Raw genomic sequence first — 26,444 nt, forward strand, 5'->3', positions numbered from 1 at the left:
TTTTGCCCTTGAGTACAGTACTTAACGTTTCAAGTGATTATTCCCCCAAGAAAACGGTCTGTTCATCTCCATACCATTTTAATTTTTTGGAGACAGGTATTGTAGTCTGTGATCTTTCATTAGAAAAGACATTCTCATACTTAGCTGCCACAGAATGTCAGCTATTATTAGAAAAATCTGAAATTAGAAGGGAAAAGTAAAAATTTCAGCCCTACCCAAATATCTTGGCCAGTGTATTCTCGATTTTCTTGAAGTCTGGCCTCTTTTCTGGATCTTCCTCCCAGCAGTTTTTGACAAGCAGATAGACCTGGAAGAGAGAAGAGGTGGAAGTGAAGTAAGTTGGAAGGAGAAAGACAAATACCATATGGTATCACTTATAGGTAGAATCTAAAATACGGCTCAAATGAACCTATCTACAAAACAGAAACAGACTCATAGACATAGAGATCAGACTTGTGGTTGCCAAGGGGAAGGGGGAGGGAGTGGGATGGACTGGGAGTGTAGGGTTAGTAGATGCAAACAATTACATTTAGAATGGATAAACTACAAGGTCCTAGTGTACAGCACAGGGAACTTTATTCAGTATCCTGTGATAAACCATCAACCCTTCCCTTCGATCCTAAACTAAGGAAAACGGAGATACTGATTTAGACCAGGTGGGGTTGATGGGAGAGACAAAATGCTTCAAGGACGGACGTTTGCAGGCTTTGTGCAGGGGATGGCAATAAACAGCTGGGCTCTGTGAGTACGAGGCAAGTGACTCTAAATGAGTGAGGCTCTATGACATTAGTTTTCAACCATGCCTGACCGTGGAATCGCCTGGGGAGCGTTCACAAAACTTCTTATGATTTTGGGACATTCTGAATTAACCGGTTTGGGAAGGGGCCTTGTTAGGGTTCTCAGATATAGCAAATAGAAATACAGGACACCCAGTTAAACTTGAATTTCAGATAAACAACGAATAGTTTCTTTAGCATAAGTATGTCCCAGATGTTGCATGGCCGAAGGACACTAATCTATACATTTTTAAGTTCCCCAGGTGATGCAATGCCCAGCTGCGGTGAAGAGAAGCGAGGAAGGGGAGGTACGGAGGGAGAGGGAGACGCGAGGAAGTCTGTGAAACCATCTTTCGTTTGATACCACTTGTTTGCAGCTTTTGTGGGATCAAAAAGCATGGTGAAAACCATTTGTTTTAAATAATAAAGTTTGTTCTTCACTCTGACCCCAAACAGGATCACAAATGGTACTAGATACAGTCCCTACCTGCGTTCTTTTGCCTTAACAAGAGTCCCTGGGGAGGGACAGGACCACGGTATGGAACCGTGGTTGCCTGTACTCACCACTAGGTGATGCTCCTGCCTGGGAAAACGATCTGCTGGCTTATGTCTTAGCAAAGAAGGGACAGAAGAAGCACTGACAAATGGGCTGATACGGCACCGCCCGTGAAACAGCAGATGCTCTTCAGGCATTGCCAAGTCTTGGAGTTTTGGGCCTGTATTCTGCTGGAACCAGCTACTAGATAATGCAGTCGAATTCCTCATATCCAATTCCAGAAACATCCAGCCACATGAGTGAACTGATGAGGAGGATGCTTTGGTGAAAGAGGTTGTAAACGACATGTGGATACACTCAGGCTAGAAAGGAGGGTTTGAGAGAGAGATGCTGATGTGTGGGGAGGAATCCCAGGATCCAGAAAAGCAGGAGGAAAGGAAGGCATGAGGAGAAGCAAGGATAGAAGCAGATGTAGCTCAGAACCCTGGGTACAACCTGCCTTTAATGCTGCAAAAGAGAGAGAGAAGTAAAAATGGCCCATTCGTGCCCAGCAGAGTCTGGCCATAACCGCATCTGGCAGGTTGCTTGCAAATTAAAGCAAAATATTTTTATCTTTATCCTGCAAGGAACAAAAGTTAAAAAAATTTTTTTAACAACCATAAATATATATATATATATATATATATATATTTTTTTTTTTTTTTGGCGGTACGTGGGCCTCTCACTGCTGTGGCCTCTCCCGTTGCGGAGTACAGGCTCCGGACGCGCAGGCTCAGTGGCCATGGCTCACGGGCACAACCGCTCCGCGGCATGTGGGATCTTCCCGGACTGGGGCACGAACCCGTGTCCCCTGCATCGGCAGGCGGACTCTCAACCACTGCACCACCAGGGAAGCCCCCCGACCATAAATATTTTTTAAACATTTACTTACCATCTTCTGGATTATAAAAGCTCAGATAAAATTCTAAAAAAAAAAATTAGAATTTTTTTTCCCACAGGCCTTAAAGGCCTCTGTGAGGGATTACAAAAAAATTAAGCAGATACAGAGGAAATCTCCATTTTCTTCAGGGGAAGAATAGAAAGAGTGAAAGTACATTTCTCTATTGTTTCTAGATGTTGGCGTATTTATTTTTTTAACCAGGAGGTAGTATTTATAAGCTTAATATGGGTATCACATGGAATCTTGCTCTTTTAGCTCCTAAAAATCGAGAATGTAACGTGTACTTGAGTTCCTTCCTGAGTTGGGAGTATGGTAGGCTGATAGCGGCTCTCAAGGGTGTGTCCCAACCCCTGGAACCAGTTACCTTATTTGGAAAAAGGGTCTTTGCAGATGTGATTAAGTGAAGGGTCTTGCATGGGGAGATAATCTGGATTATCTTGATGGGTCTGATTGTAATCACATGTATCCTTATATAGGAGGGAAGTAGAGGGAGATTAGACAGACAGAAGAGGAGAATGTGGCCTGGAAGCAGAGATTAGAGCATTGTGGCCACAAGCCAAGGAATGTCAGTAGCCACCGGAAGCTCCTGGAAGGAGCAAGGAATGGATTCTCCCCTAGAACCTCTGGAAGAAGCATGACCTTCTGGCAACTCATTTCACACTCCTGGCCTCCAGAACTGTAAGCGTATACATTTCTGTTGTGTTAATCCACCCAGTCTGTGGTCCTCTTGCAGAGGCCCCGGAAAACTCCATGCAGGGAGATATACTCACTTCCAGCTCTTTTTCCTCTGCTGTTTCCAGGAACAGATCAGGGCGGAAGGGTTTCACTCCGTCGGAATACTCCACTCTGAAAATCTTCTCTGGTGGGGTAGGAAGAATTCAAATTACAAGAAAGAATGCAGCGTGAAGGAATTTTAGCAGCAGCCTCCAGACTCTGAACTGGTTCACCGTGCCTGGGTGGGTACCCAGTGGGAGCGTGGCAGAGCCGAGGCCAGCACTTGACAGACAGATGTGAATGAATGGACGATCCACCAGGCGAAGGGGTCTCATGCCCCCTTACACCCAGGAGATTACCTTAAGTTAAGGCTACTAACCCTTTAAAACTTAACTCAGAGACTGCTGTCTTAGGGAGGCTTCCTCTGACCAAGACCCTAGCCTGTCCTCCCTATATCCCTTAGCCACCTCCATCCCCCAGACAGGTAAGAGCTGGCACATAATAAGTGCTCAGTAAAGCGAGGACTGGATGAACGGAAGGAGACGTTTCCTCCCTGAGAGGACATGTGACAAAACCATAGATCTGCTCTTAGTAAGAACTGAAATATGTGTTGTCCCGCTAGAGTGATCTAGTTCAGGTGTGAAGCAGACACACGTCTCTTACTGGAATCAGAAGGAAAGCAAGAAATTGTAAGGCGAGATTCTCTATCTCACAAAATTGCTGGCAGTAGTGGCAGCTGGCAGTGGTATATTGTCCTATGCTTTTCAGAGCCCTCTAACGTTCATACTGTCACTGAATTCCTCCAACTACCCCGTGGAGTGTGGAGGGTAGATGCGACATTGTTTTCACAGATGAGGGACTGAGATGTGGTCACAGAAACCTCGGGGTCTCAGTCAGCCTAGAATTCCTGCTGGGTCCCAGGGAAGGCCCCCGAAGGGTCAGACTCTCACCCTTCTGGTCCCGACAGCTGAGCGTGTAGAAGGTTTCTCTCCGCAGGATGATCTCCTGGGCGATGATCCCATAGCTGTACACGTCTCCTTTCTGCGAGATGTTGGCTTGGCGCAGGTGCTCCGGGGCAGTCCACAGGTCTGTGCGTTCAGCATTGAGATCGCGACGTTGAGGCAGGGGTGAGCGGCCCAGAGGTCCCCAACTTGCTTTTATTTTTAAGTCCCTCTACCATACTGATGCTGGTGATGGGGCAGAACACACACTTGCCTTCCAAGCTGACTAGGTAATGCCAGGATTTGGGTGAGGAGATATGGCAACGCCTTCCCTAAAACTGCCTGGATCACAGTTCTGAAAACCCTCAAGGTCTACCTAGACCAGAACCTGGGGTATAGGAAGCGCTCAGTAAATATTTGTGGGGTGAAGGCAGTAGAATGTAAGAGGCTGAGGATTTAATAGCTTACGGAACATATGGCAAAAACCTATGAAAGCCTCTATAAATATTTTAAAACTATATATTTATATATTTTATGTAATATAAAACATTATAAATACATATTTTGATGTCTCCTAAAAGAAAATAAAGACAGAACATTTGAACAAAGAGACCATCACTGATATTTTCTGGGTGTGACATACCGGCAGTCATGAAGTCAGCTATTATCCACAGATGTGTTTTCTTTGGTGCTCGCAGTATTATTTAAAAAAAGAATGCACACACTTTACTCACGTTTTACTAGTGTGCCTGCTATTCCTAGTGCTTTCCATCAAGTCTACTTCACACGAGTGAAGCACTCCTGGGTCCTGTGTTTGGCTCCTATAGACTTGGGTTTTGGACCACTATCACATATCTTATGTATAATAATGAGGGCGTACAATTAATTATCCTCCAACATCCCTTGGAGGTTTTCCAGGATCACCTAGCTCCTTGCAGACTTTTTGAGATTTCTACCTTCAGCATTTTCAATTAAATAAACCTACAGATTCATGTGTTTTCAGTACGGTGATATGCTTAAGATGAAGCACACTTTCCTCATTTAGTTTTCCATCCAACTGTTCACTGCCTTTTTGAATTTGTGTCTTGTGAATTCATGTGGCTTGTGATCCATGAACGACTGATCCTAATGGTTAAACTTGTGGGAAGGGAACTAAATCTACTTACGCTAAAATTTCCGATAACCGACCCCACAGATAGGTAGGTACAACTGGATGATGTCCAGAAGGATAGGATTTGGCCTGCAGTTCATCTGATGCTGTGTCAAGGTGAGTCATTTCATGAAGGTGAGTCATTTCATGAAAGAGATTTGCTCACTCCATGATGAGCACTGCTTGGCACACAGTAGGTCCTCAACAAGCACTTACTAGATTGAGTCCAATGTCCTAGCATCCTTGACATGACTGAAGAAGTGGGGGGCAGAACTCTAATTTTTCCTCCATTAAGGGAAAACTAGAGGATTCCAAAGTAGAATTAGAGATAGAATTTAGTTTTTGGATCCAGGTAGTATTTTGAGGCATATATGAGTCCTAGCCTTCTGAGGCTGTTTAACCCAGAATTCTAGTAAAGAACAGGTGAATGTTCAACATGAAAAGCCCTTTATACTTTACAAGTCACTTTTTTGTGTGTTACTTTTTTGACCCTCATCACAATCCTGAAAGGGATAGGTATGAATATGTTTTACTGATAAGACTTTTTTCTTATCATCATCATTTCTTATCATTATCACAGATAAATGAATGAAGTCTAGAATTGGGAAACGGGTCCTCAGCCTTGTACTCTGTCTTCTTGGGCAAACCTCTTAACCTCTCTGAGCTTCAATTCTGTCTTCTACAAATGAAGAGGGTTTGATCAGACGATTTCTAAGATCTCTTACTGCTCTAACTTCTGTATTTTTTCACGCAGTCCTGCTTCCACAAGCCAATAACTTCTTTATGATTTCTCCCTGATATCAAGGACACACAGATGAAGGAAATCCACAGAGGAGATTTGTTCAACTGGACAAGCATGCACTGAACACTGAGAAGGGGGTAGTGCTGGAGAATGACCCAGCTGATGCCTCTTACAACGCCAAGTGTTTATTTTCTGATCAGTATCACCATTTCCTGAGCACCTTAAATGGACTTGTGAGAAAAAAAAATTTTTTAAGTGGGAAACTAGTAAAAATTTCACTCATGACAGACCTTTTCTTGAAGGTAAAATGGAATTGCAGCCAAAATCAGTTATCTTCACCACCATTCTACTATCTACCACGCAGTTGGTGGATTTCAGACGACCGTGGACTTCTGTCTTACTGGAGTGCAGATATGACATCCCCTGTAGTTTTTCAGATAACAGGAAAACAAAGAGATATGACACTTTTCAGCAGCTCCATTATTTTAAGGAAAGAAATGACGTTTTGAAATTATTTTGGCATGCAGATAAAATCACCATCAAATTTTAAATTTAATTCCATTGTTTAACTTTCAAAATGTTGTTAAAACCCCGATATTTGCCTAAGCACTGCATCTAGTTTTGGAGTCTATTTAGGTGACACAGTAAAAGGCAGTTGTCTAAAGACTCTGTTTAGTAGTTGTATATAATATGAAGCAAAGACTGATCCTATTTTTTTAAAGCGTTTCCGCTTACCACTTATTCTGTGACTTTGAGTATGTCTCTAGTCCTCTGCTACCTCAATGAAAAAATATGAATAAGGCCTTGCCTTCCTGAAGGGAGGGGTGAGGCTAGATTATTTCCTAAAGTCTAAACGGTTTCATTCTATTTTGAAACAGAATGTTTCATTCTGTTTTGAAAGAGGAAGCCCTTTTTCAGCTGATGTGCTTCCCCCTGGTGGCCAGAGGTGGTATTGCAGAAACTGGTGTTGGGCCTTGATCCCAGGGATGAAATGTACCAAATAAGGTATTGTGTCACATTTTTTCCAACTGATTCTGATCCTATGTGACTTTCAAGTGATTTAAGACTGTATCACATAGCTTACTCTCGGGACTCGCTTTTCTTCATTCTTGAATGGGGCCCTAGTTACTGGTATCCACTTCCTTTTCACAGCACATCTGGGAAATATACATGTCCAGATTTATTATTGCCTCATGCAAGACGAATGCCTGCCCTTAATATTTTCTCTTATGAAGATGAGGATTCAGTCATCTTCTCTGAGACCTTACGTGATTTTTTTACTTCCAGCAAATCTGTGAAAATATGTGCCCCAAGCCCAGTGTAGAAAGAATTTAATAATAAAAATAATAATGGCCAACATATATTGAATACCTGCTTGTCAGGTCTTATTCGGAGCACATGCATTGTTTCATAAAATCCTCACGACAACCCTATGACATAGGTACTATTTTTATTATCATTTTACAGATGAAGAGACCAATGCAATAGCTTGCTAGATCTGTTTTCCCAGATTTAACTTTCATAAATGTCTTTTGTGTTTGTGGGTCTCTTACCTTAGCAATGTCATACAAGACAGAGATCTTAAACTCCCAATCCATGAATGTACCATCAGGATAGGAAATTGTGTCATTTAAAACTTCCTGAGCAGGAGAAAAAGAAGAAGATGAGTTGTCTGAAGGAGGCTATTGTGGAAAGACTCTTACAGGCAAATAATGACTTTCTGATCATGAGGCCTTGGGCTCAGGAACAAGTTGGAACTCCATTGTCCTGGTTTTCCTGAACATGTGTTTCTTTTCTCTCTGATTTAAGAAACATTAGGTGGTTCTTATCCCAAGGAGATGAGCAGGAGATGACCATAGATCCAACATACCGGTTCTTCCACCAGGAGTAAAGGAATGAGCAGGCACCTGCCAGGAGAGTGTGGTGGTGGGCTGAGACGCAGGCTCTGTCTCAGCAAAATTACCCTAGTGTTTTTCAACAAGGAACTGCTATTAGGAAATTCCTTCATTAGGCTATGTTTTCACTTACATGATCAACTGTATCCATTGGCTTAATACCTCTAAGTGTTTCTTCTGTTTTCTAAGTCCTCTGTCGTTAAGACAGAGAGCTTGGACTTTCATGGGAACTGTAGGACCTAGAATTTTGAACTCACAGTATTAACGTGATGATGGTTCTATCAAGATACAGGGTTTTAACTAAGCTGAAAACTATTCTTCGCAGTAAAACTCTAAACAGCACCCTAACTGAGAACCTAACAATAGTTTCTTGTTTGGGGAAAAAGCTCAGTTTTAACTCAGGTACTGTACCAATAGTTTCCAACAGAGGGTCCAAAGCCATCAGTCATTTCAGATAAGGGGCTGTGGATAGCAGGCCAAGTTAAGGGAGAGGAGTTCTGAGCAGACAGACCCTAAGTAACTCTTTCCTTGGGCACTGACATTTTTTACGTTTTTATTTGTTTACTATCTCTTCTCCTTACGAAAATGTCAATTCTGTGATAATCTTCATTTACTGGTGTATCTGCAACATCTAGTAAGTGTCTGGCACAGAGCAGATGTTCGATAAATGTTTATTGCATGAATGAATCAACTGTTCCTAAACAAGGTTAGCCAAGGTTGCTGTATATGTTTTTTTAATTAATTAATTTTTGGGCTGCATTGGGTCTTCGTTGCCGCGTGCGGGCTCTCTCTAGTTGCGGCGAACTCTTCATCGTGGTGCGCGCGCTTCTCATTGCGGTGGCTTCTCTTGCTGCGGTGCGCAGGCTCTGGTCTCGCGGGCTTCGGTAGTTGTGGCTTGCGGGCTCTAGAGCGCAGGCTCAGTAGTTGTGGCGCACGGGCTTAGTTGCTCCGCGGCATGTGCAATCTTCCCGGACCAAGGGATCGAACCCATGTCCCCTGCATTGGCAGGCGGATTCTTAACCACTGTGCCACCAGGGAAGTCCCGGTTGCTGTATATTTATAAGATGGGAAGTATACTGTTTTTACTCTGTCTAGGGAGAGACTTTCTCATTTGTTTCCCCATAAAAGTAGTTTTCTGATGGGACTTGCCATGGGTTGAAGCCTAAAAGGATTACATCAGGGAGGGGAATGTAGTTTGCAAAGGCACAGCCTTTGCTTTGAGGTTCACAATACAAAGGAGTGGATAAGTTTCCTGTAGAAGCTTCTGTGTGGTCTGCTCCCAGCATGAGTCAGCAATGCCAGATGGGGGGCCCAGGACCACTCAGGTAATTGAAGTTTCCCACCATAGGGTAGAGAGCCAAAAACACTACGTATATGATATTTAAATGTTGGCCGGGCATTTTAGGGATTAAAAGACGGTGTGAAACCCTTTGACCAGGCTCTGTTAATTGGAAATTTCTGTTGCACTGAAATCAAATGAATCAGATATGGTCTAGCCTTTGTATGGAAAACACTGAATTTTGAAAGACCTGAAATTGTTATTATTAGAAATGTGTTTATTATATCAGCAGCAATTTAAACGATCACTTTCAGCATCAATTAAAATGATCATATGGTCTTTCTCCAAAGACCTTTTGATATGATGCATTAGAGTAATATTTTTTCCATTCGTAGAATTAACCGTATCTAGTTGTATTACACTTTCCATATACAACTGGCTTAGTTACCAGTACTTTATCTATAATTTTTCATTTACATTCATAAATGTAATTAGTCTTTAATCACATTTAAGTATCAACTTTATGCTAGCCTGTTGAATGTTAAATGAATTTAGAGGATGTTCATGTTTTTTGTTTAACTTTAGAACAGTATTTACATAGATGATGAGAATTATTCATTGAAGTTTAGAAAAATTAAGCTGAGTCTGGTTTTCTTTGTAATGGGAGTGTTAATTTCTTCTATTGTTACTGACTTCCGTAAGGTTTTACTTTGAGTCAAGTTTTCATGATTATATTGTTTCTGAAGTTTTTCCTTTTTTTAAAGATTTTTTAAACTTAATAGTCATGACATTCTTTCATAATTGAAAGCATCTTTTTCATAGCTTTATTTTTTTTAATTTTCACTTTTGTGTATTTTTATGTTTGTTTTAGAGACTTAATTAGAAGTATGAGAAGCCTGTATGTTTTGTAGTTTTTTAAAAAATAAACAACTCATGAATGCACTTTAAAAATTTACCAGTTTTATAGTAATTGAATTGTGAAGGTTTCCTGCCCTTAGGCCATAGTTATTCTTCTAAATTTTGCATTGAATACTTAGATTATTTTTTTAAGAGAGAATAGCATTTAGGGATATAATTGTTTTCTTTGAAGACAGATTTGAGTTTATGCCATACATACATTTTTAAAGCTGCATTCTTTTTTTTTTTTTTTCTTTTTTGGCCATGCTGCGTGCGGCATGCAGGATCCTAGTTCAGGATCCAACTCGTGCCGCCTGCAGTGGAATTGCGGAGTCCTAACCACTGGATTGTCAGGCAACTCCCTCTTGTGTTCTTTTTTTTTTTTAATTGAAGTTTATTGAACAAAAATATTTAAGTTATTAGTTCAGCACTTTTTATTATCTTAAAATTTTATTGAACTATGAATGTTTGGACCTCTTTGAAGCTGCTGCTGCCCCCAATATTAGTATTCTGGCTTTGCTGGGGAAAACATTGAGGTTTTTAAGAGATACGAGGTTGGAAAGGAGCCCATAGGGTGACCACAATTCCTGGTTTGCTTGGGGCCGGTTGCAGTTTATGTCTGCTGTCAACACATAATTATTTTGGTACCCCCTTTCATTCTCAAAGGATCCTGAGAATGAAATTATATGGTCACCCTACCCAAAGGTATTTAAAAGGCTGAAAGCTCTTGTAACATATGCCTAGAAAGTGCTCAAGGTGAGCAGCAAATATTTCGATGCTCTTTGAAGCAACTGTGCTGGTTTCCTTCCTGCCCCTCCCCTTTTCCTCGACACCTGACTTTGTTTTTTGTGCGAATGCTTCTGTGTGTGCCTGCCCTTCTGAGCTAGCCAATGATTTGATATTCTTAGCTCGATAGTTGGTTCTTCCCAAGAACTTGGCTCAGTCCTGTCTTTCTTTTTCTGCTTTGGACTTGTTCAGCCAGAATTCCTGACCCCATCTGGCAACTCCTGGGTCATCCTCAATCCTTCCCAAGGGAGACAATGGTAGGATTTAGACAGCAGAACTAGGACTTATGAACAAGCCTCCTTGCTATCGTAATGACCATCCAGTTTCCTTTTAATACAAAAGCAAGTATGCCAGTAAAATAAAATGAATCAAGAGGCAATCACTATTCCACATCTGTTCTTTGTCTTCTCAAGTCTACACTCCTGAATATTTTTTAGCTAGTTTTCTTATAAAGATATAATATGGATGATTGACAAGATCTGAGGGATCTAGTTTGACAAGCATATGGGCCCATACACTTTTCCTGATAACTCTCTGATATTATTTCACTGAGTGAGCCTTTAAAGTCGCTACTAAATATTCTTTTTTGCATATGGTTGGCTAGTAGGGAATTGGAAACGATCCTGGTTCCTTACCCGGAGGGATCCTCTCTCGCAGTACTCGATCACCCCGAAGATCATGGAATCAAGCTTCACCGTGCCGTAGAACTTGGTTAGGTTGTAATAGTCAATCTGCAGCAACTAAGATATAACATGTTTATTTACAAAGCAAGTCAGCCAGAAAGGAGCGCCTGAGTAAAAACTAATATGTTAATAAAACGTGCCGTGTCTCAGATCTCTGGGCAGATGTATTGCTCTTGATACAATGAAGTGTCAGTTCACTTCCTACTGCAGTTGGAATTACATCTTACCCCACAGCCTTTCTTTTGTCGGCAAGGGGACTTGAATACAAACCTTTGAGTACTCTCAAATCACATCAGGACCACCTTCTAGGACATGCCAACATGTTTTACACCCTCAAACATCACCCTTCAACATGTTTTGGTACAATTTTCAGCGAGTATGGTCACCCATTTCTTGGTCTGAGGGCTTCTCTGTCAGCATCCCCAGTAACGCCTTGCTCCACCAGGGACCTCAATGCTTGGGGAGAATGGGGTGAAGCTGTTTCTCACTTAAAGGTTTTAGGGAAGGGGCGCGTACCTTGTTCAATTCTATCTTCTGTTTCTCGGTGAAATTGCCATCGTTGTGCTTGAGGTCCTTTAGAATCACTCGCTGCAAAGACCCATTGAATTAAGGAGAGAATGTAGCATGACCACTCATATGCATGTTATAATTTGCTCACGTGTCTATCTTTCCACAACACTGTAAGCTCTCGAGAGTGGTAACACTTTTATTGCTGTTTATATCCTTGGTAACTAGTGCCTGGGAGATGGTAGGCTCAGATGGGAATGTTTCTTAAAAATGACTAAATGAAAAGGAAGGGAGGAAGGGAGGGAGGGAGGGAGGGAGGGAGGGAGGGAAAGAAGATACAAATCCCCCCATGGGATTGTCATATTCCCACTGCAATGAGCTGAAATATATACAGGGTTGCCTGGACTGCTCTGAATGTCTTTAATTTTTCCTTTGCCTTCCTTCACTCTCTCCCTCTCAAAAATTCTATTTTTCCTTCAATATACTCATGACTTGTGAGTGTTGTAACCCTTGAAGCAGAGCCCTGCCCACCCCTGTGAAAGGCTCCAGGAACAGCCCTTGGGGTCAGCCCGGGCACCCCGGCCATCGCACTGGCAACATCAGAGCTGGGGCGACGATGAGTCAGAAGGCCCAGCACATACCCCTGCTTGAGGGTTCAGAAGAGCAGAGGAGACTAGTCACCTTTTTGTCGTACTTGCACTGTCGTAGTCTCTGGATTGTATCACGTCTCTTGTCGTCATCGATCTGGCACAAGGAAAGGCCAATTATTCCAGAAGCTCCATATCTAGTCTCCCCCCACCCCCTGCCAGTGAAGGCTGAGAGGCTCTGCGGGTGGGCTGTATCTGTTGTAGTTGCTCACAGCACTCTGGGCGGGCTCAGAAAAACTGTCATAATTGACTTGTGTTCCCTATCATTCTCACGCTCTCCCTCCAAGGGTATCTTCCTTCCAAGTATCCGCCAGCTTAACCCTGGGTTTCCCTCCCTTCCTCCTGTGGCTTATTTCAGCCAGCGATTTCCTTTGCTTCCTTCTCTCTCAGCTCCCCCATCTATTGGGAGCCATTGCCTGTAGCTCCAGACAGACGCTCTTAGGGGAGCACGCTGTGCATCTGAGTTGCAAACTCATGCGTAAATGCACAAGCAGCAACGCAAGTGGGGACGCCGTGCTGGGGCTTCAGAGGGCAGCCTCATCAGCTCTGGGTTCAGCCTGGAGTTGCCGGATCATCTGATTTGTCACAAGAAGCTTGTAATATGGATTTTCTATGCCATTCCAAGATGTTTGTATTTGGTAATTAATGTTTTAAAAAGTTAAATATGGAACGAAACGTAACACACGCACACACACACACACACACACACACACGCACACACACACGCACGCACCTGCAGGCTAGCATGGCTCTTGGTCTGCCAGTCTAAAGGCAGAAAAAAGACTGAGAGCTATTGCATCTTTCCACTTGATTCTCATAAAAACCTGTGTATTATATTTGTTAAAACTTACCTCACAGGGACATTTTGAAAATGTGAGTGAAATAAGTTATATCCAATTCCAAGCATGATGCCCAGCACACTGCAGCTTAATAAATGCCACTTGTCTCCCCTTCTCCTGTTTCTCATTTTATACATGAGGTACAAAAGAGTTGCATGATACCACACGTGGCCTAAGAACACATGGAACCCAAGCATGACTTCTTGTCTAGTATTCTTTTCACCCTCTCAGGCCTCGATACGTCCTTTAAACCATTTGAGCCTCAGTCCCTTCCTTATCTGGGCAATCCTAACTCAGGGATACCTGGGAATCAACCGAGACAAACTTTGTGACATTTTCTTGTAAGCACAGGCGTTTTATCCTCAAATGAGTCCTCTGCATCTTTACCATTTTCTTCTGTCTGTTGCTCTCCCCTGGGGCTTTGCTGACTTCTCTCCCTCTGGCTGCCTTGGTTTTCTGACCCTCTCTCTCTTCTACCCCGGGATGCTTTCTTCATCATCTCGCCCCTTAGTCTTGCTTCCTTATCCAGAGCTCGAACCACCGCCTGTCTGGTTGTGGGGCATTTTCCCCTCTTGCTGACTTTGCTGACGGAAGACCAATTCCCAGCCGCCGGCTCCCTAGCTGGGCTGCACCTCAGAGTGACAGCGACTCCCCAATGCTCTGAATCACTTCTAACCTTCTTCCTTCTTGGTTACTGTCCCCAAGATCTATTCCTTAGCCAACTGATGAATTAACTCATAAAAATTATGTCATGCCTGACAAGGGGTAGATGGGGTATACTCCTACGAGTATTTATATTTTAAGAAAACGTGCAGAGACACAATGTTTTAGGCCTAACCCCAAAGAACAAAGTGCAATATTGGGGTTTTGAGGCAGTGGGGGGGGCTTGTGAGGAGTGGAGCCATGGCTGGACGTGGCAGAGGTGAACCACGTGGGAGCCCATCCTCGTGTCACACCAGAGGCAGGGGACCACTCACTCCTTCTAAAGGTCTCTTCTCCCCTTCCCAGGGTACTGCCGGTAAGTCATTCAGGTCAATAAATTTTCTCTTTGAAAATCCAATAATCTGACGATTGTTTACATTTTACTGTGAATGACCACAAGATCGATTTCATCCTGACACTTGCCTGAGACAGATTGGTCTTTTTTTTTAATTTTAGAAATATTTATTTGGTGAGTTAGTTGGTTAACTTTCTGGCCACACTGCACAGCATGCGGGATCTTAGTTCCCTGACCAAGGTTCGAACCCGTGCCCCTTGCAGTGGAAGCTCGGAGTCCTAACCACTGGACTGCCGGGCCAGTCCCTGGCCTTTGCCAACAGCACCTTTATTTTTGTGGTTCAGGATGTAAGAGGAGCATCACTTTCGAGCGTGGCGCACTTCTGGAGGATGGGAAGACCCAGTCCTTGCACAGCCGTGAGGGGACCTGAGGCACCAGAGTGCAGCGTGCAGGACTTGGGGTGGAATGCCAGGAGCTGGCGGAGAGGCTCCAAGCACAAACCTGACCCATGAAGCAATTTTACTTTTGCTGATTCTAGGCAGGGAGGCACCCCAGGTTACAAGATCCTGTTGGCTTGGCCCTGCTCTGAGGGACCCTGCTCACTCCTTCACGTGGAGGTTCTGGAACTCCATCTCCTCTTAGTATTCGGTATAAAACCTCTGATAAGGCTGTGGTGTATGGTGAATGTTAGGATCGTGGTCTTCACGGTTACACAGACTGGGTTCACGCTGCGGCCACACTCCTGAATTTCTAGCCCTGTTGCCTCAAAGTGCTCGGGAACGATGAAACGGGTCAATGCCTCTGGCACATAACAAGTGCTCAGGAAATGTTAGCCGTTACCATTTGTAGCATTCTGACTCCCTAGCTGTGGGTGACCCTGCCCTGCTTCTCAACCCTTTGCCCTTCAATTTCCTCATCGGCAAAATTATGATGGTAAAGTTCATCTCATGAGGTCCCTGTGGGGAGCAGGTAAGACCACTTAGGTCCCGCATCAACCTCAGCGGATGGGAGCAGTTATCACGGGGCTGCTGCTGAGATTTCCTGGCTGAGGGAGAATGTGGGCAAATATCAGCAGAGACCTCTCTTGTCAGCAACGAGCAAGTAAGTCACACGTCCTCAGTATAAGCAGAGTAGCTCCCCGAGGTTTAGAGGAGCTCAAATGCTCTGCCCATTTCCGTATCCCTTCCATAAAAAATTCTCACTCTGTGCATTTCTCTTCTGGGTCAGATGCAAAGAATGAGTAACACACCATAGCTCAGCCTCCACCGAAGTGTTCATTGGTTCAAGTAGCTGACATTTAGTGCAATGAAGAGCCAAGGGAAAGACAGGAAGCTGAGAGTTAGAAAACATCTAAGTCTTGGATTCTGAAACAAATGATCCTGGCCTGGAATATTTCATACCACGTACCAAAGTCTTGTCAGATCCCTGGCAAGTTGCACCAGCCCTTGCATTCACCAGGTAAGGGAAACCTTACCTTTAGGCTAACATGGTTGGTCTCATTGGACTCCAGGGGAAAGATATTTTCGGGAGGAATGTGGAACCACTTTTTCTGTCGAAGTGCATAGTCTCTCTTATATTTTCTGTGAAAGGAATAGAATCAGCCAATAGGTTTTTATTAGTATTCATGCCATTCGGTTTCTGAACACTAGGAGAAATCTAGAGCTATGATGCCCTCAGGTGGATACGCGGTGAGTACAGCTGGCCCAATGGTGTGACTCCATGTTCTCCAAACTGGTGAGTGCTGCCCTTTTGTGGACCTGTAAGGATTTCTGATGGTCTTCTGTACTCTTTCTTTTTTTTTCTTTTTCATTTCACTTTCTCAGATCCTTCACTAAGGCAACCCTTTATTATAATAAAAAATTTGAACTGGGCTTCCCTGGTGGTGCAGTGGTTGAGAGTCCGCCTGCCGATGCAGGGGACGCGGGTTCGTGTCCCAGTCCGGGAAGATCCCACATGCCGCGGAGGGGCTGGGCCCGTGAGCCATGGCTGCTGAGCCTGCGCGTCCGGAGCCTGTGCTCCGCAACAGGAGAGGCCACAACAGTGAGAGGTCCGCGTACAGCAAAAAAAAAAAAAAAAAAAAAAAAAAAAATTTCAACTGATGTCACAGAAAGAGTGAGGCAAAAACAGAGGATACATCAGATTCCCAAATAAGCCAGTTCCTCTTCGGCATATGTGCCTTTTAAAAAATCCATTAAGAAAATAGAAAAGCACAGAGAAAAATGTAACAACATGTAACCCAACATTCAAAATGTCAAGAATTTGTGATTGTTTCCCCCAGATAGTATAGACAAAGCAGCATTCTTGGGTTATAGGAATGCACACTCACAACTTTACAGACATTGCCAAATTGTTTCCCAAAGCGATTGCACCAATTTGCCCTCTCACTGTGAAAATTCCCGTTTCCTCCGTATTCTTAACAACATTTGGCATTAACTTTTTTTAACCCTTAGGATGTATGTGAAATGGTGTTTGTTGCTTTGTATTTCATTTTCTTGATTATTAGAGAGATTAAATATCTTTGCAAATATTTTCTAGCTATTTTATAGAGTTGCCTATTCATAATTTTGCCCATTTTTTTCTATTGCATTGTCTTTGCCTTATTTATTTACACGAGTTCCTTATAAATTCTGCAAAACAAATCTTTTGTCCTTTGATGCGTTGCAAATGCCTTCTTCTGGTTTATTGCTTTATTGAGCTTTGCTGTATAAAAAGTTTTGATTTTATTAAGGTCATGGTTATATTATTTTCTCTTTGACTTTTCTTTTTTATCTTGACTGAGAAGTATTTTCCTACTTGAGACATAAAGTCATTTTCTATTAATTTCTTCTGAGTTTGCTTTCTCACATTTAGGTCTGTAATCCATATGGAATGAAATTTATCTTTGTGTATTGTTTCAGGTAGGGCTTTCATTTCATTTTTTTCATGTTGAGAGCCTACTGTTCCAACATCATTTCCCAACTGACTCATAAATGTTCCCATCATATGCCAAGTTCTCACGCTTGCTCGTGTCAGATTCTAGAATCTGTATTCTTTTCCATTGGCCTATTTGTCCCTGAGTTTGTCTTTGCTTGTGCTCATTTGACAGACTCCTACTCACCTTCTCAAGGTCATTGATGATGACGTTGTGAATGTCCCCTAAGCAGAAATGATTATTCTCTTCCTATGCTTCCGTCTAACTCTGACTACCCCTCTATTAGATACATATAAAATAGTATATTATTGGCCAAAGATTTTGGTCCTAAGACCTGGTGGCAAGTGGCGTGACTGTTAGAGCCTTGAAGGCTCCCAGACTCTCATCTCTGCACTGCAGAAGACTCCTGGGACTCCACAGAGCCAACTGCCATTCATATTGAATTAGAGGATGCTATAAATCATTCACTACTTTTCTTGCATAGCTGTTGGAATGGAAAACTATAAGAATAACATCTGTCTGCCATATCTCCTCATGGACACAGTATTGCTCTCGCCATTAGGAAGCCCTATCTCTGCCTTCCCTGCTTAGAGAAAACGGAAAATGCCTGTTTCCACCTGTTACTGTTTCTTACTTTGTGATTCATCCTATCTTAAGCTGACGCCCATTTGGACTTGGTGTCTGAGGGACAATAGCCACATCTGTGGCCCTGCTGTTGGCTGCCTTTACTCTCCTCAAATTTTGGTTTCCTCTTACCTTGAACTAAATGGTCACCAAACACTGTAAATCATCTCTTACATTTCTTGGTAATACAGAGTCACAGGAGTCAAGCTCTGCCTTTAGACTGAAGAGAACAATCTACCCACTTTCCTGCAGAAACCTTTAACTGACATGCAACAGACTGGACTCTCATCATGAGAAGGTACAGTGACACACAGACCAAAGCATGTGATACATAGAGAAAAACTTGTCTGGTTTAGTTAGGAAATGGGAATGATCCTGATACTATAATGGGATAGAAAGTTTTGTGTGTTTAACACACACAGATTAGGAGGTAGTGTGGGACTCACTCATTCATTTATATATTCAAGAAATATTTCTGAGTATACAGACTATGTCTCTGGCACTGCACTAGGCTCTTCATATGTCCAAGCTGAGTAGAGCAATCATGGAACTGATGGTCAGAAGGACTGACTTCTACCTTTGGCCCAACACACTACCTGGTGATGTGATTCCAGACAAGCCATTTGGCTTTCTGGGTCTCTCTTTCCTCAGGCTAAAGCAGGAGGTTTGGAATGGATGATTTCTAAAGCCTCTTCCGGCCTGAAAGTATGTAATATAGAGACTCTGAAATTGCCCACAATATACTAATAAAACAGCAGAAATAGCTATTTCTACCTGTAGAATGCCTGGTATATGGTCACGATACGGACCTTATTTCAACTCCTCACAAGAGTTCAGATGAGGATACTGAAGCTGAGTAACATTTTTTTTTTTTGCGGTACGCGGGCCTCTCACCGCCGTGGCCTCTCCCGTTGTGGAGCACAGGCTCCGGACGCGCAGGCTCAGCGGCCATGGCTCATGGGCCCAGACGCTCCATGGCACGTGGGATCTTCCCGGACCGGGGCACGAACCCGCGTCCCCTGCATCGGCAGGCGGACTCTCAACCACTGCGCCACCAGGGAAGCCCAGTAACATGTTTAAGTTGCTAATAATATGGTTAACACCACACGACCGGTAAAGCCCAGAACTGGGATTTGAGTTCAAACGTCTCTGAGGGCAAAGCTCTAATCCATCCACTGAGTAATATTCTGCCCTTGATGGAGTCTTTGATGCTGAACGCCTTCATGATCTTAGCTCTGTCCAGAGAGCTTCTTGTGAATGTATACTAGCATCCACAGACGTGCCTTCTCCCTCTCGCCCCCTTCCCTCTCTGAGTGGGGAGCACAGCAGGTTAGAGGGGCTGCAAGGTACCTGAGCACCAGGAGGGCGCCGAGCAGGAGCAGGGCCACTGCCCCTGTGAGAGTGAAGACAGCGACCAGCAGCATTTGAGGGCCTGGGGCAGAGAAGACGGTGAAAACGCACCAGTAAGGACCTTTGAAAAGACAATGCACACACCCCACAAGATCCTAGTTGTAATATAACTTGAGGATGGGGAAAAGGAGAGACCTTTTAAGCCATCCGTCTTTTAGAGAAAGACAAACATCATACGATATCACTTATATGTGGAATCTAAAAGAATGATACAAACGAACTTATTTACAAAACAGAAACAGACTCACAGACTTCAAAACAAGCAAACAAGCTTAAAAACAAACAAACTTAAAACAGACTTCCAAACAAGCTTAAGTAAAAACAAACTTAAAACAGACTTAAAAACAAACAAATGTAAAAACAAACTTACGGTCACCAAAGGAGAAAAGTGGGAGGGAGGGATAAATTAATTAGAAGTTTAGGATGAACATATACACACTACTGTATATAAAATAGATAATCAACAAGGGCCTACTGTATAGCACAGGGAACTCTACTCAATATTCTCTTAATAACCTCTATGGGAAAAGAATCTGAAAAAGAATGGATATAGGTATATGCATAACTGAAGCACTTTGCTGTATACCTGAAACTAACACAACACTGTAAATCAACTATACTCCAGTATAAAACAAAAATTAAATTAAAAAAAGATATCTGTCTTTTATTAATCTCTTCATTGGTAATACAGATCCTGCCTCCTTGGTCTATGAGGAAAACCGTCTGGAATGTGCTCCAAAGTGGCTTAATTTCATCTACCCTTATAGTTTAGACATCTCGTTTCTTACGGGAATCATCAAATGTTACAAGGACATAAAATAGTTTCTGGCACACAAATAATTTTGGTGGGAAGACTATCTGATGCCTTTGATACCAATATACCTAAGGAGGATTCGCAGAGGAAGAAATAGACAACTGTTTTTCAATACAGAGAACACATCGGAGGAAAAGTAGGACAGTGTGGAGTGAACAGTACATGACAGTGTTGCCCACTGGTCCTTTCCAAGCTCAACCGGGTCACTGAGGGAAGTCCATGAAGTACGTAAGGAATGTGATTTATTAGCATGTAGGTGAAGCTGTGTAGAAGGAGGAATTTGAAAGACTCGCAGAAGAGTCAGTGGAATTCAGGAAAACGTGGATCCAACCCAACGAAGCACTGAAGCAGACTCTGACTGTGCAGAGGACTAAGCCTAGATTAAGAAGGACAACAACAATAATAAAACTGTACAAGAGGGTTTCCCTGGTGGCACGGTGGTTAAGAATCTGCCTGCCAATGCAGGGGAAGACCCCACATGCCGTGGAGCAACTAAGCCCGTGCGCCACAACTACTGAGCCTACGCTCTACAGCCTGAGCTCTGCAACAAGACAAGCCACTGCAATGAGAAGCCCTCGCACTGCAGAGAAGAGTAGCCACGGCTCGCTCGCCACAACTAGAGAAAGCCATGCACAGCAATGAAGACCCAATGCAGCCAAAAATCAATTAAAAAAGAAACAACAACTGTACAAGAAAGTCGTTGCTCAAACATGCCTCAGCAGATCCCTATTAGAATAGGAAGTCAGAGGGTTCAAGAAGAAGAAATGGAATGGATTCCAAGCAACAGATAGTGTGTAAGAAGCTGGAAGGTAATAGCAATATGGTGAAGGAGACAGGTGTTTTTTCTTTATAGCATAAATAAGAGAGACCCAATCAGGGACTCTAGGGAAGTATGATCAAGGAAGGCGCATCTAAAAATAAAACGAAGTAAAATAGTTTGAGAATTTGGAATTTAAAAAATCCATTTGTGTGTGTGTGTGTGTCACAAAGGAGAGACATTGGAGTTATACAGAAAGAAATGTTATCCTGCCATGCTATCTAACTTTATAAAAATAATAATAACAATGAAAATGTTTAGTAATTTTCAACTGATAGGTAAATGACAGAGGGCTTCATATGGCTACCAAAAAAATATTATCAGCCCAGAAAAATTAAAGCAAAATACAGGAGAATCTGGGAGGTGGGAAGGAGGTAGAAGAAAGGAAAGTGACACTAACGTCTTCATCTTACAAAGCTGGGAAGCAAGAACTTTTATATATACTTGATAGAACTCGAAGCTTATGCAAAATTAATTAAAATTACAAGGCACCGATAAATGTATTGACAAAAAGATATAACTATATTGAGAAAGCTTAGAGAAAAGTAGGGCTAGTGAAAATGAACTATATCTTCATTTATCAATACAAGAAATAAATAGATAACATCTAAAGCTTACAAAGCAAAAAATATATGCATATTATTTAAAAATATGAAAAAAAACGAAGCAGAAGGGACTGCAAGACCAGGGTGCACAGAGGTGGGACCAGGTACACTCTTTCCATTATGAATATTTCTACTCTTGGCTTTTAAAATCACGTGCATGAATGTTTATACAATAAAAATATAATTAATGAAGGTGTCCCTGGAATGATGAGTGGCCAGATCTTATTCAAGTGGCACCTCAACATCTCACACTGTATTCTCTCTCATGGCACCATAACGTAGACCCTTGAGGGCATGGCCGGTGTTCTGTCTGCTCATCCTGATACCTTTAGCACGCAGCACCAGACCTGGTACCTGGTCACGTATCAATAAAAAATTACTGAATAAATAAATAATTGAATAAAAACTTGGCCCTGCTCATCTCACTCTCTGAGAAGAGGCAAAGAAAAATGCCCGAATAATATATGTAAATAAATTCACATAAAAAAAAATCTCTTGTGCTATTACACTTAGCTTACATGTCACATGTATTTTTGAACCATTTTTGTTTCATCACATTATGTCCTTCTAATGAGCTAACCATTTTTTTTTTTCTGAGGTAGAGGGTTTAGTAAGGTTCATACTGCAGCACCTTTCTATAAGGGATGAATTGGAAGGAGTTATGCTTTGCTAACTTATAACTTTGCCTCTGCTTGTTATCTTGTTTTCTGCTAAGGGGAAAATTTAACAGTGAAAATGTGAGCCCTGGATTTCTATTCTCGTTAGCGCAGAAATAAATTATTCCCTTGGAGGCGGAGCTGCATTGTGGGCATATTTGACTTTGGTGAATTCCGTTTATTACTACAATCACCACTTCCATTCCCATCACCACCACTCTTATAACCCCAACCCCACACAAAAAACAACAGTGAGTACGAGGAATACAATTTCAACAGTGCAGACAATTCTACTCATCAGTCTACTAAAATTACCCAGCCTCCAGACTACAGCATAAGTTGGAGGGAATATCTGCTGAGTCCTTAGCCCCTCTCAATTCTTCCCTAGTATGAACATCACATTGCATGAAATATAATTATGATATTTAAATATACTACATACTATTTAAATATAGTAATTTTTAATTCAACATACTTGTAAATCACCGTATCACATTAGTTCTAAGGTTAAGTTTCTGCTGCCCTCTGGTGGCTACTGTGGTTATCACAGCCTATTTAACTAGATAGACGGTGAATGCAGATTGAGTTTTATAACCCCAAGGTCATAGAACATGATCGTTGGAAAGAACTTTGAGATCAGTTAACAAATCTCCTGACTTAACAGAGGAAGATACTCATAGTTAGAGAGTAAGTGGACTGAAATTAACACTGTCTAGATTAGTACTGAATAGCAGCATATTCATAGTTATACAGTCTTTCATTCCTCACTTCTTTCCTTCCTCCCTTTATTTCCTTCCTTCATTTCTTCCTTCTTTCCTTCCTTTCAAGGCACCGTATTTGAGTAAAGAATGGACCCTACACTTACACGGTGTATGGTGTAAACAAATAAATGAGATATAAGTAATATGCTAGAAGTCCGGTGTAATGAGGGCAAGACCAATAACCTCCTGAGATGCTAGGAAAAAGCTTAGGAAAGGTGAAATCCAAGTTACACACTGAGGATGAGTGGTTGTTTACTAGCTCTATGGGGGTGTGTGGGACAGATTTTAGTCAGAGGGAGTAGCATCAATAAAGACCCAGGAGCATGAAGCTGCAAGACCCTTTCTTTAAGGAAGTAGGAGGAAGTTGAGAGAGTGGGGAAGAGATTTCAGGTAAGATGAAAAAGAAGGCTGGAGACGTGGGGAGATCAGGGACATTCCGTGCTATAACAAGTCATTTGGACTCTGAAGACAAAGTGGAGCTGCCGATCGAAGGGTTAGAGCAGTTGGGTAATGCGACTGGATTTGCGCTATCCCTCTGGCGGCAGTGGTGGTTGGGTTTGAGGTGGGCAGGAGGTGGGGCTGAGCAGGAAGACAGATGGATGTCATTGGAACCCAGGAGGCAGCTGAGGAAGGCCTGGGTGCGGAACAGGAACCAGACCTGCGTTGTACACTGCTGCATCCCAGGTGCTTAGAACATTGTCTGGCATTAAGTAAATATTTGTTGGATGAATGAAAAGACAGTGATGGTAGAAATCTCCTGATGAAACGTTCTGTTACTTAGTTGGCAGTTGTGTACACAGATGAAAGACCGGGCATGACTATCTTATTTGTATACTATTTGAAAGACTGAGTTACTTAATTTGTAAAGTCTGAAACTAAATGTAACAGTTAAAGAATGAAAAGCTCTGGCTAACTGAATTTTCTAGTTAACTGAGGATGAAGTAAAGTTGCCCAGGATGAGGCAACGTCCCTGTGGTATGTAATGTAAATATTTAATGGGATCTCGTTTAGGTAAATAATGAGAACTCTCTCAAATATCACGTTTTGAGAAGTTCATTATTTTACACAGTACAGACTTTCTGTTAAATAACCAAAATATCTAAAAACTTTTAAAGAAATATATTAAAAATACAACCCAACTCTGTCACTGAGGGCTATAACTAAGGAAAAGGAAAAATAATTTTAACTCAAAAAATTACAAAAGAAAGAAGCATAGAGTTGCAGAAGCCTGTGAGAAAAGAGATATATTCAAGTTTGGCTTGAATCTAGGAAGCTTGAAGATGGTTCTAGAGATAATTAAAAAGAAAAAAAAAAGCTTGCTAAAGAAAACAAATCAACTTTAAAAAGCCATGATGACAGTAAATCATTTAGAAGAATGGGATCCCTACTTCCTACCTCTCTCTTTGCTTCAGTCAACTGCCTCATGTCTATTGACTAAAAACACAGGATTCATTTTTAACCAAATTTGACTCATGGAACACAAGAACTAGAAACATAGTTACAGCTATAATGTAAACAAGTCCATTTAATCAGAACTGTTCTCTTCAGCCAGATCAACCTTTCAGCCAGAGTTTCTGGCTGTAGAGCAGGGCTAGGATAGAAGTATTTCTAGTTTATAATTTTTAATATTTTTTAAAAATGGTAAATTAATAGAGTCATTATGGAAAATTTAGAAAATTAAGAAATACATAAAAAAGCAAAAAGAAAATCTAGGATACTGTTACTCGGAGGCTACGACTATTGACATTTTAGCATACTTTTCTGCAGTCTTATTTCTATACATTGTTTTGCAAAGTTAGACTTTCATTAAATAAAAAAGCTGTATTACTTTACTCATAACTTCCAATGTCATTTAAAATTCTTTGTAAATAATTATTTTTAATTGGTTGCATGTTGCCCCACTTCTGAATACATTGTAGTTTTCTAAGTCATTTTATTAATAATGTTTCCACCTTTTTTTTTTCTTTTGCATCTTTGGGCATAAATATTTGTTCAAATTTAAACTTTTTTCCTAAAAATTGATTAGTAATATGGAATTACTTACTATTCATTGTGGAAAGCCTTGGCCAAGACAGCCATGGGCAGAGTGTCCTGAGACCTTGTTGCCCGTGAGACACTCAGCTGGCCCTGTCCAGTGACAGTCAGTGTTATACAGTTGCATGGCAAGTTGCATGGGTGAAGCCCTAGCCGTGTTAGGGCTTTCATGACATGATGGGACCTCATCTCAGGTAGGAAGGTGACCGTCATTATGACCCAAGTATGTGTCCTCTGAGGAAACGGGGGAGGCTTCAGAGGCCACGCTCACTTACCACCCTCAGCCTAATGACATCGAGTATTCCTTGCTGAAGTATATATTCCATGAGTTTCCTTCAGTAAATGTAAATGGAGTGAGACTATGCGTCTCTGTGTTCATTTTGCCAATTGCCAAACCTAGTTTTCTATAGGAAAATTTACGTCAAGGGGTAGGTAGGACACCCTATTAAAGACACCCTATCTTAAAGATAGTTATAGCTAAATTAGAATGGGATATCTTCAGTGTTTTATCAGAACTGTAATATTATTCATTGGACAGAGACGTAAAGTCCATGTTTACAAACCTGGCAAATCTAATACAGACAATAAGCAAAACAAAACAAAAAACACAGGCTAATTTCATAAACCACAGAATTTACTCTCCTTACCAAAAAGACAATTTCAGGAAAAGAAGCTTCATGAAGGATATCTTACCCTTGTCTGGTCTATCTTTAGGAAGTTTGTGGTTCTTCCAGATGAATGTGGGCCTCTTATCCACCGGGTTAGTCTGGTTTATGCGGGTGTCATAGGTCAAAAGAACCTTGTACTGTGTCGGGGCATGAAAAGAAGAAGGATGAACAGAAAAAGACATTTTAGAATGACTTCTGATGAGATTAGCCGTGCTGCCCAATGACATTTGAATTTCATAGCAATGTTTCTCAGTGAAACAAGGTAAATGTTACCAGCCAGGACCTAGTCAGGATCTACTTGGTTCTCATCATGAACATGGTTTAAGCTCCATGTGGGCCGATTAGTTTTCTGTTTCTTTATGACCATATGCTACACCTGCCCAGCAGAGATTCTTTGGGTCTTTCTAGTTCAAGTCTTTCATTTTACTAATGTTAAAATAGAAGCAAGAAAAATTAAATGGCTAGCTCCAACTCACATGACAAGGGAGGCAGCAGTGTTTTCCACAATATTAAGTTGCTACTAAAAATGATGTCTTGAGAAAATGCACCATAGCCAACATCCATTATCCATATTTATACACGTCAAGGGGCTCCTAGAGAATTCTACATTTCTTAAGTTCTGTCAATTACATAATTTTTGAATCTCTTCTAGCCCTACGCTCTAATGTACTTTCTTAGACACGGCACTCACTAGGTTTCCAAGATAAAAGGTTTCTTCTTCAAGTAATCTGTCAATGGAAATATTAATATACCCTTAAATTACTGCTGCATATATTGAGTCAGTTTTGTAAGAGGCATCTGGAGAATGTTCATCCTTCTGCATTCACCACTGCTCCCTCAAAACATTCTGACAAA

At 41.8% G+C, this 26,444-nt stretch overlaps 1 protein-coding gene across 1 annotated transcript in view; it reads right to left on the bottom strand.

The window, feature by feature from the left end:
- Window positions 1-26,444, bottom strand: part of GUCY2C (guanylate cyclase 2C) — a gene marked incomplete at its 5' end in the record, with an annotated part of 69,502 nt that overhangs the window by 20,302 nt on the left and 22,756 nt on the right. The window contains 11 exons of the mRNA XM_082666757.1: window positions 216-307; window positions 2,983-3,071; window positions 3,877-4,014; window positions 6,050-6,182; window positions 7,313-7,399; window positions 11,252-11,356; window positions 11,816-11,887; window positions 12,488-12,550; window positions 15,764-15,869; window positions 19,175-19,256; window positions 25,615-25,726. Of these exons, the coding sequence (XP_082522883.1) occupies window positions 216-307; window positions 2,983-3,071; window positions 3,877-4,014; window positions 6,050-6,182; window positions 7,313-7,399; window positions 11,252-11,356; window positions 11,816-11,887; window positions 12,488-12,550; window positions 15,764-15,869; window positions 19,175-19,256; window positions 25,615-25,726 (1,079 nt within the window). The remainder of the gene's footprint in view (window positions 1-215; window positions 308-2,982; window positions 3,072-3,876; window positions 4,015-6,049; window positions 6,183-7,312; window positions 7,400-11,251; window positions 11,357-11,815; window positions 11,888-12,487; window positions 12,551-15,763; window positions 15,870-19,174; window positions 19,257-25,614; window positions 25,727-26,444) is intronic.

Source organism: Grampus griseus (assembly GCF_964374135.1).
Source record: "Grampus griseus genome assembly, chromosome: 11".
NCBI classification, from domain to species: domain Eukaryota; kingdom Metazoa; phylum Chordata; class Mammalia; order Artiodactyla; family Delphinidae; genus Grampus; species Grampus griseus.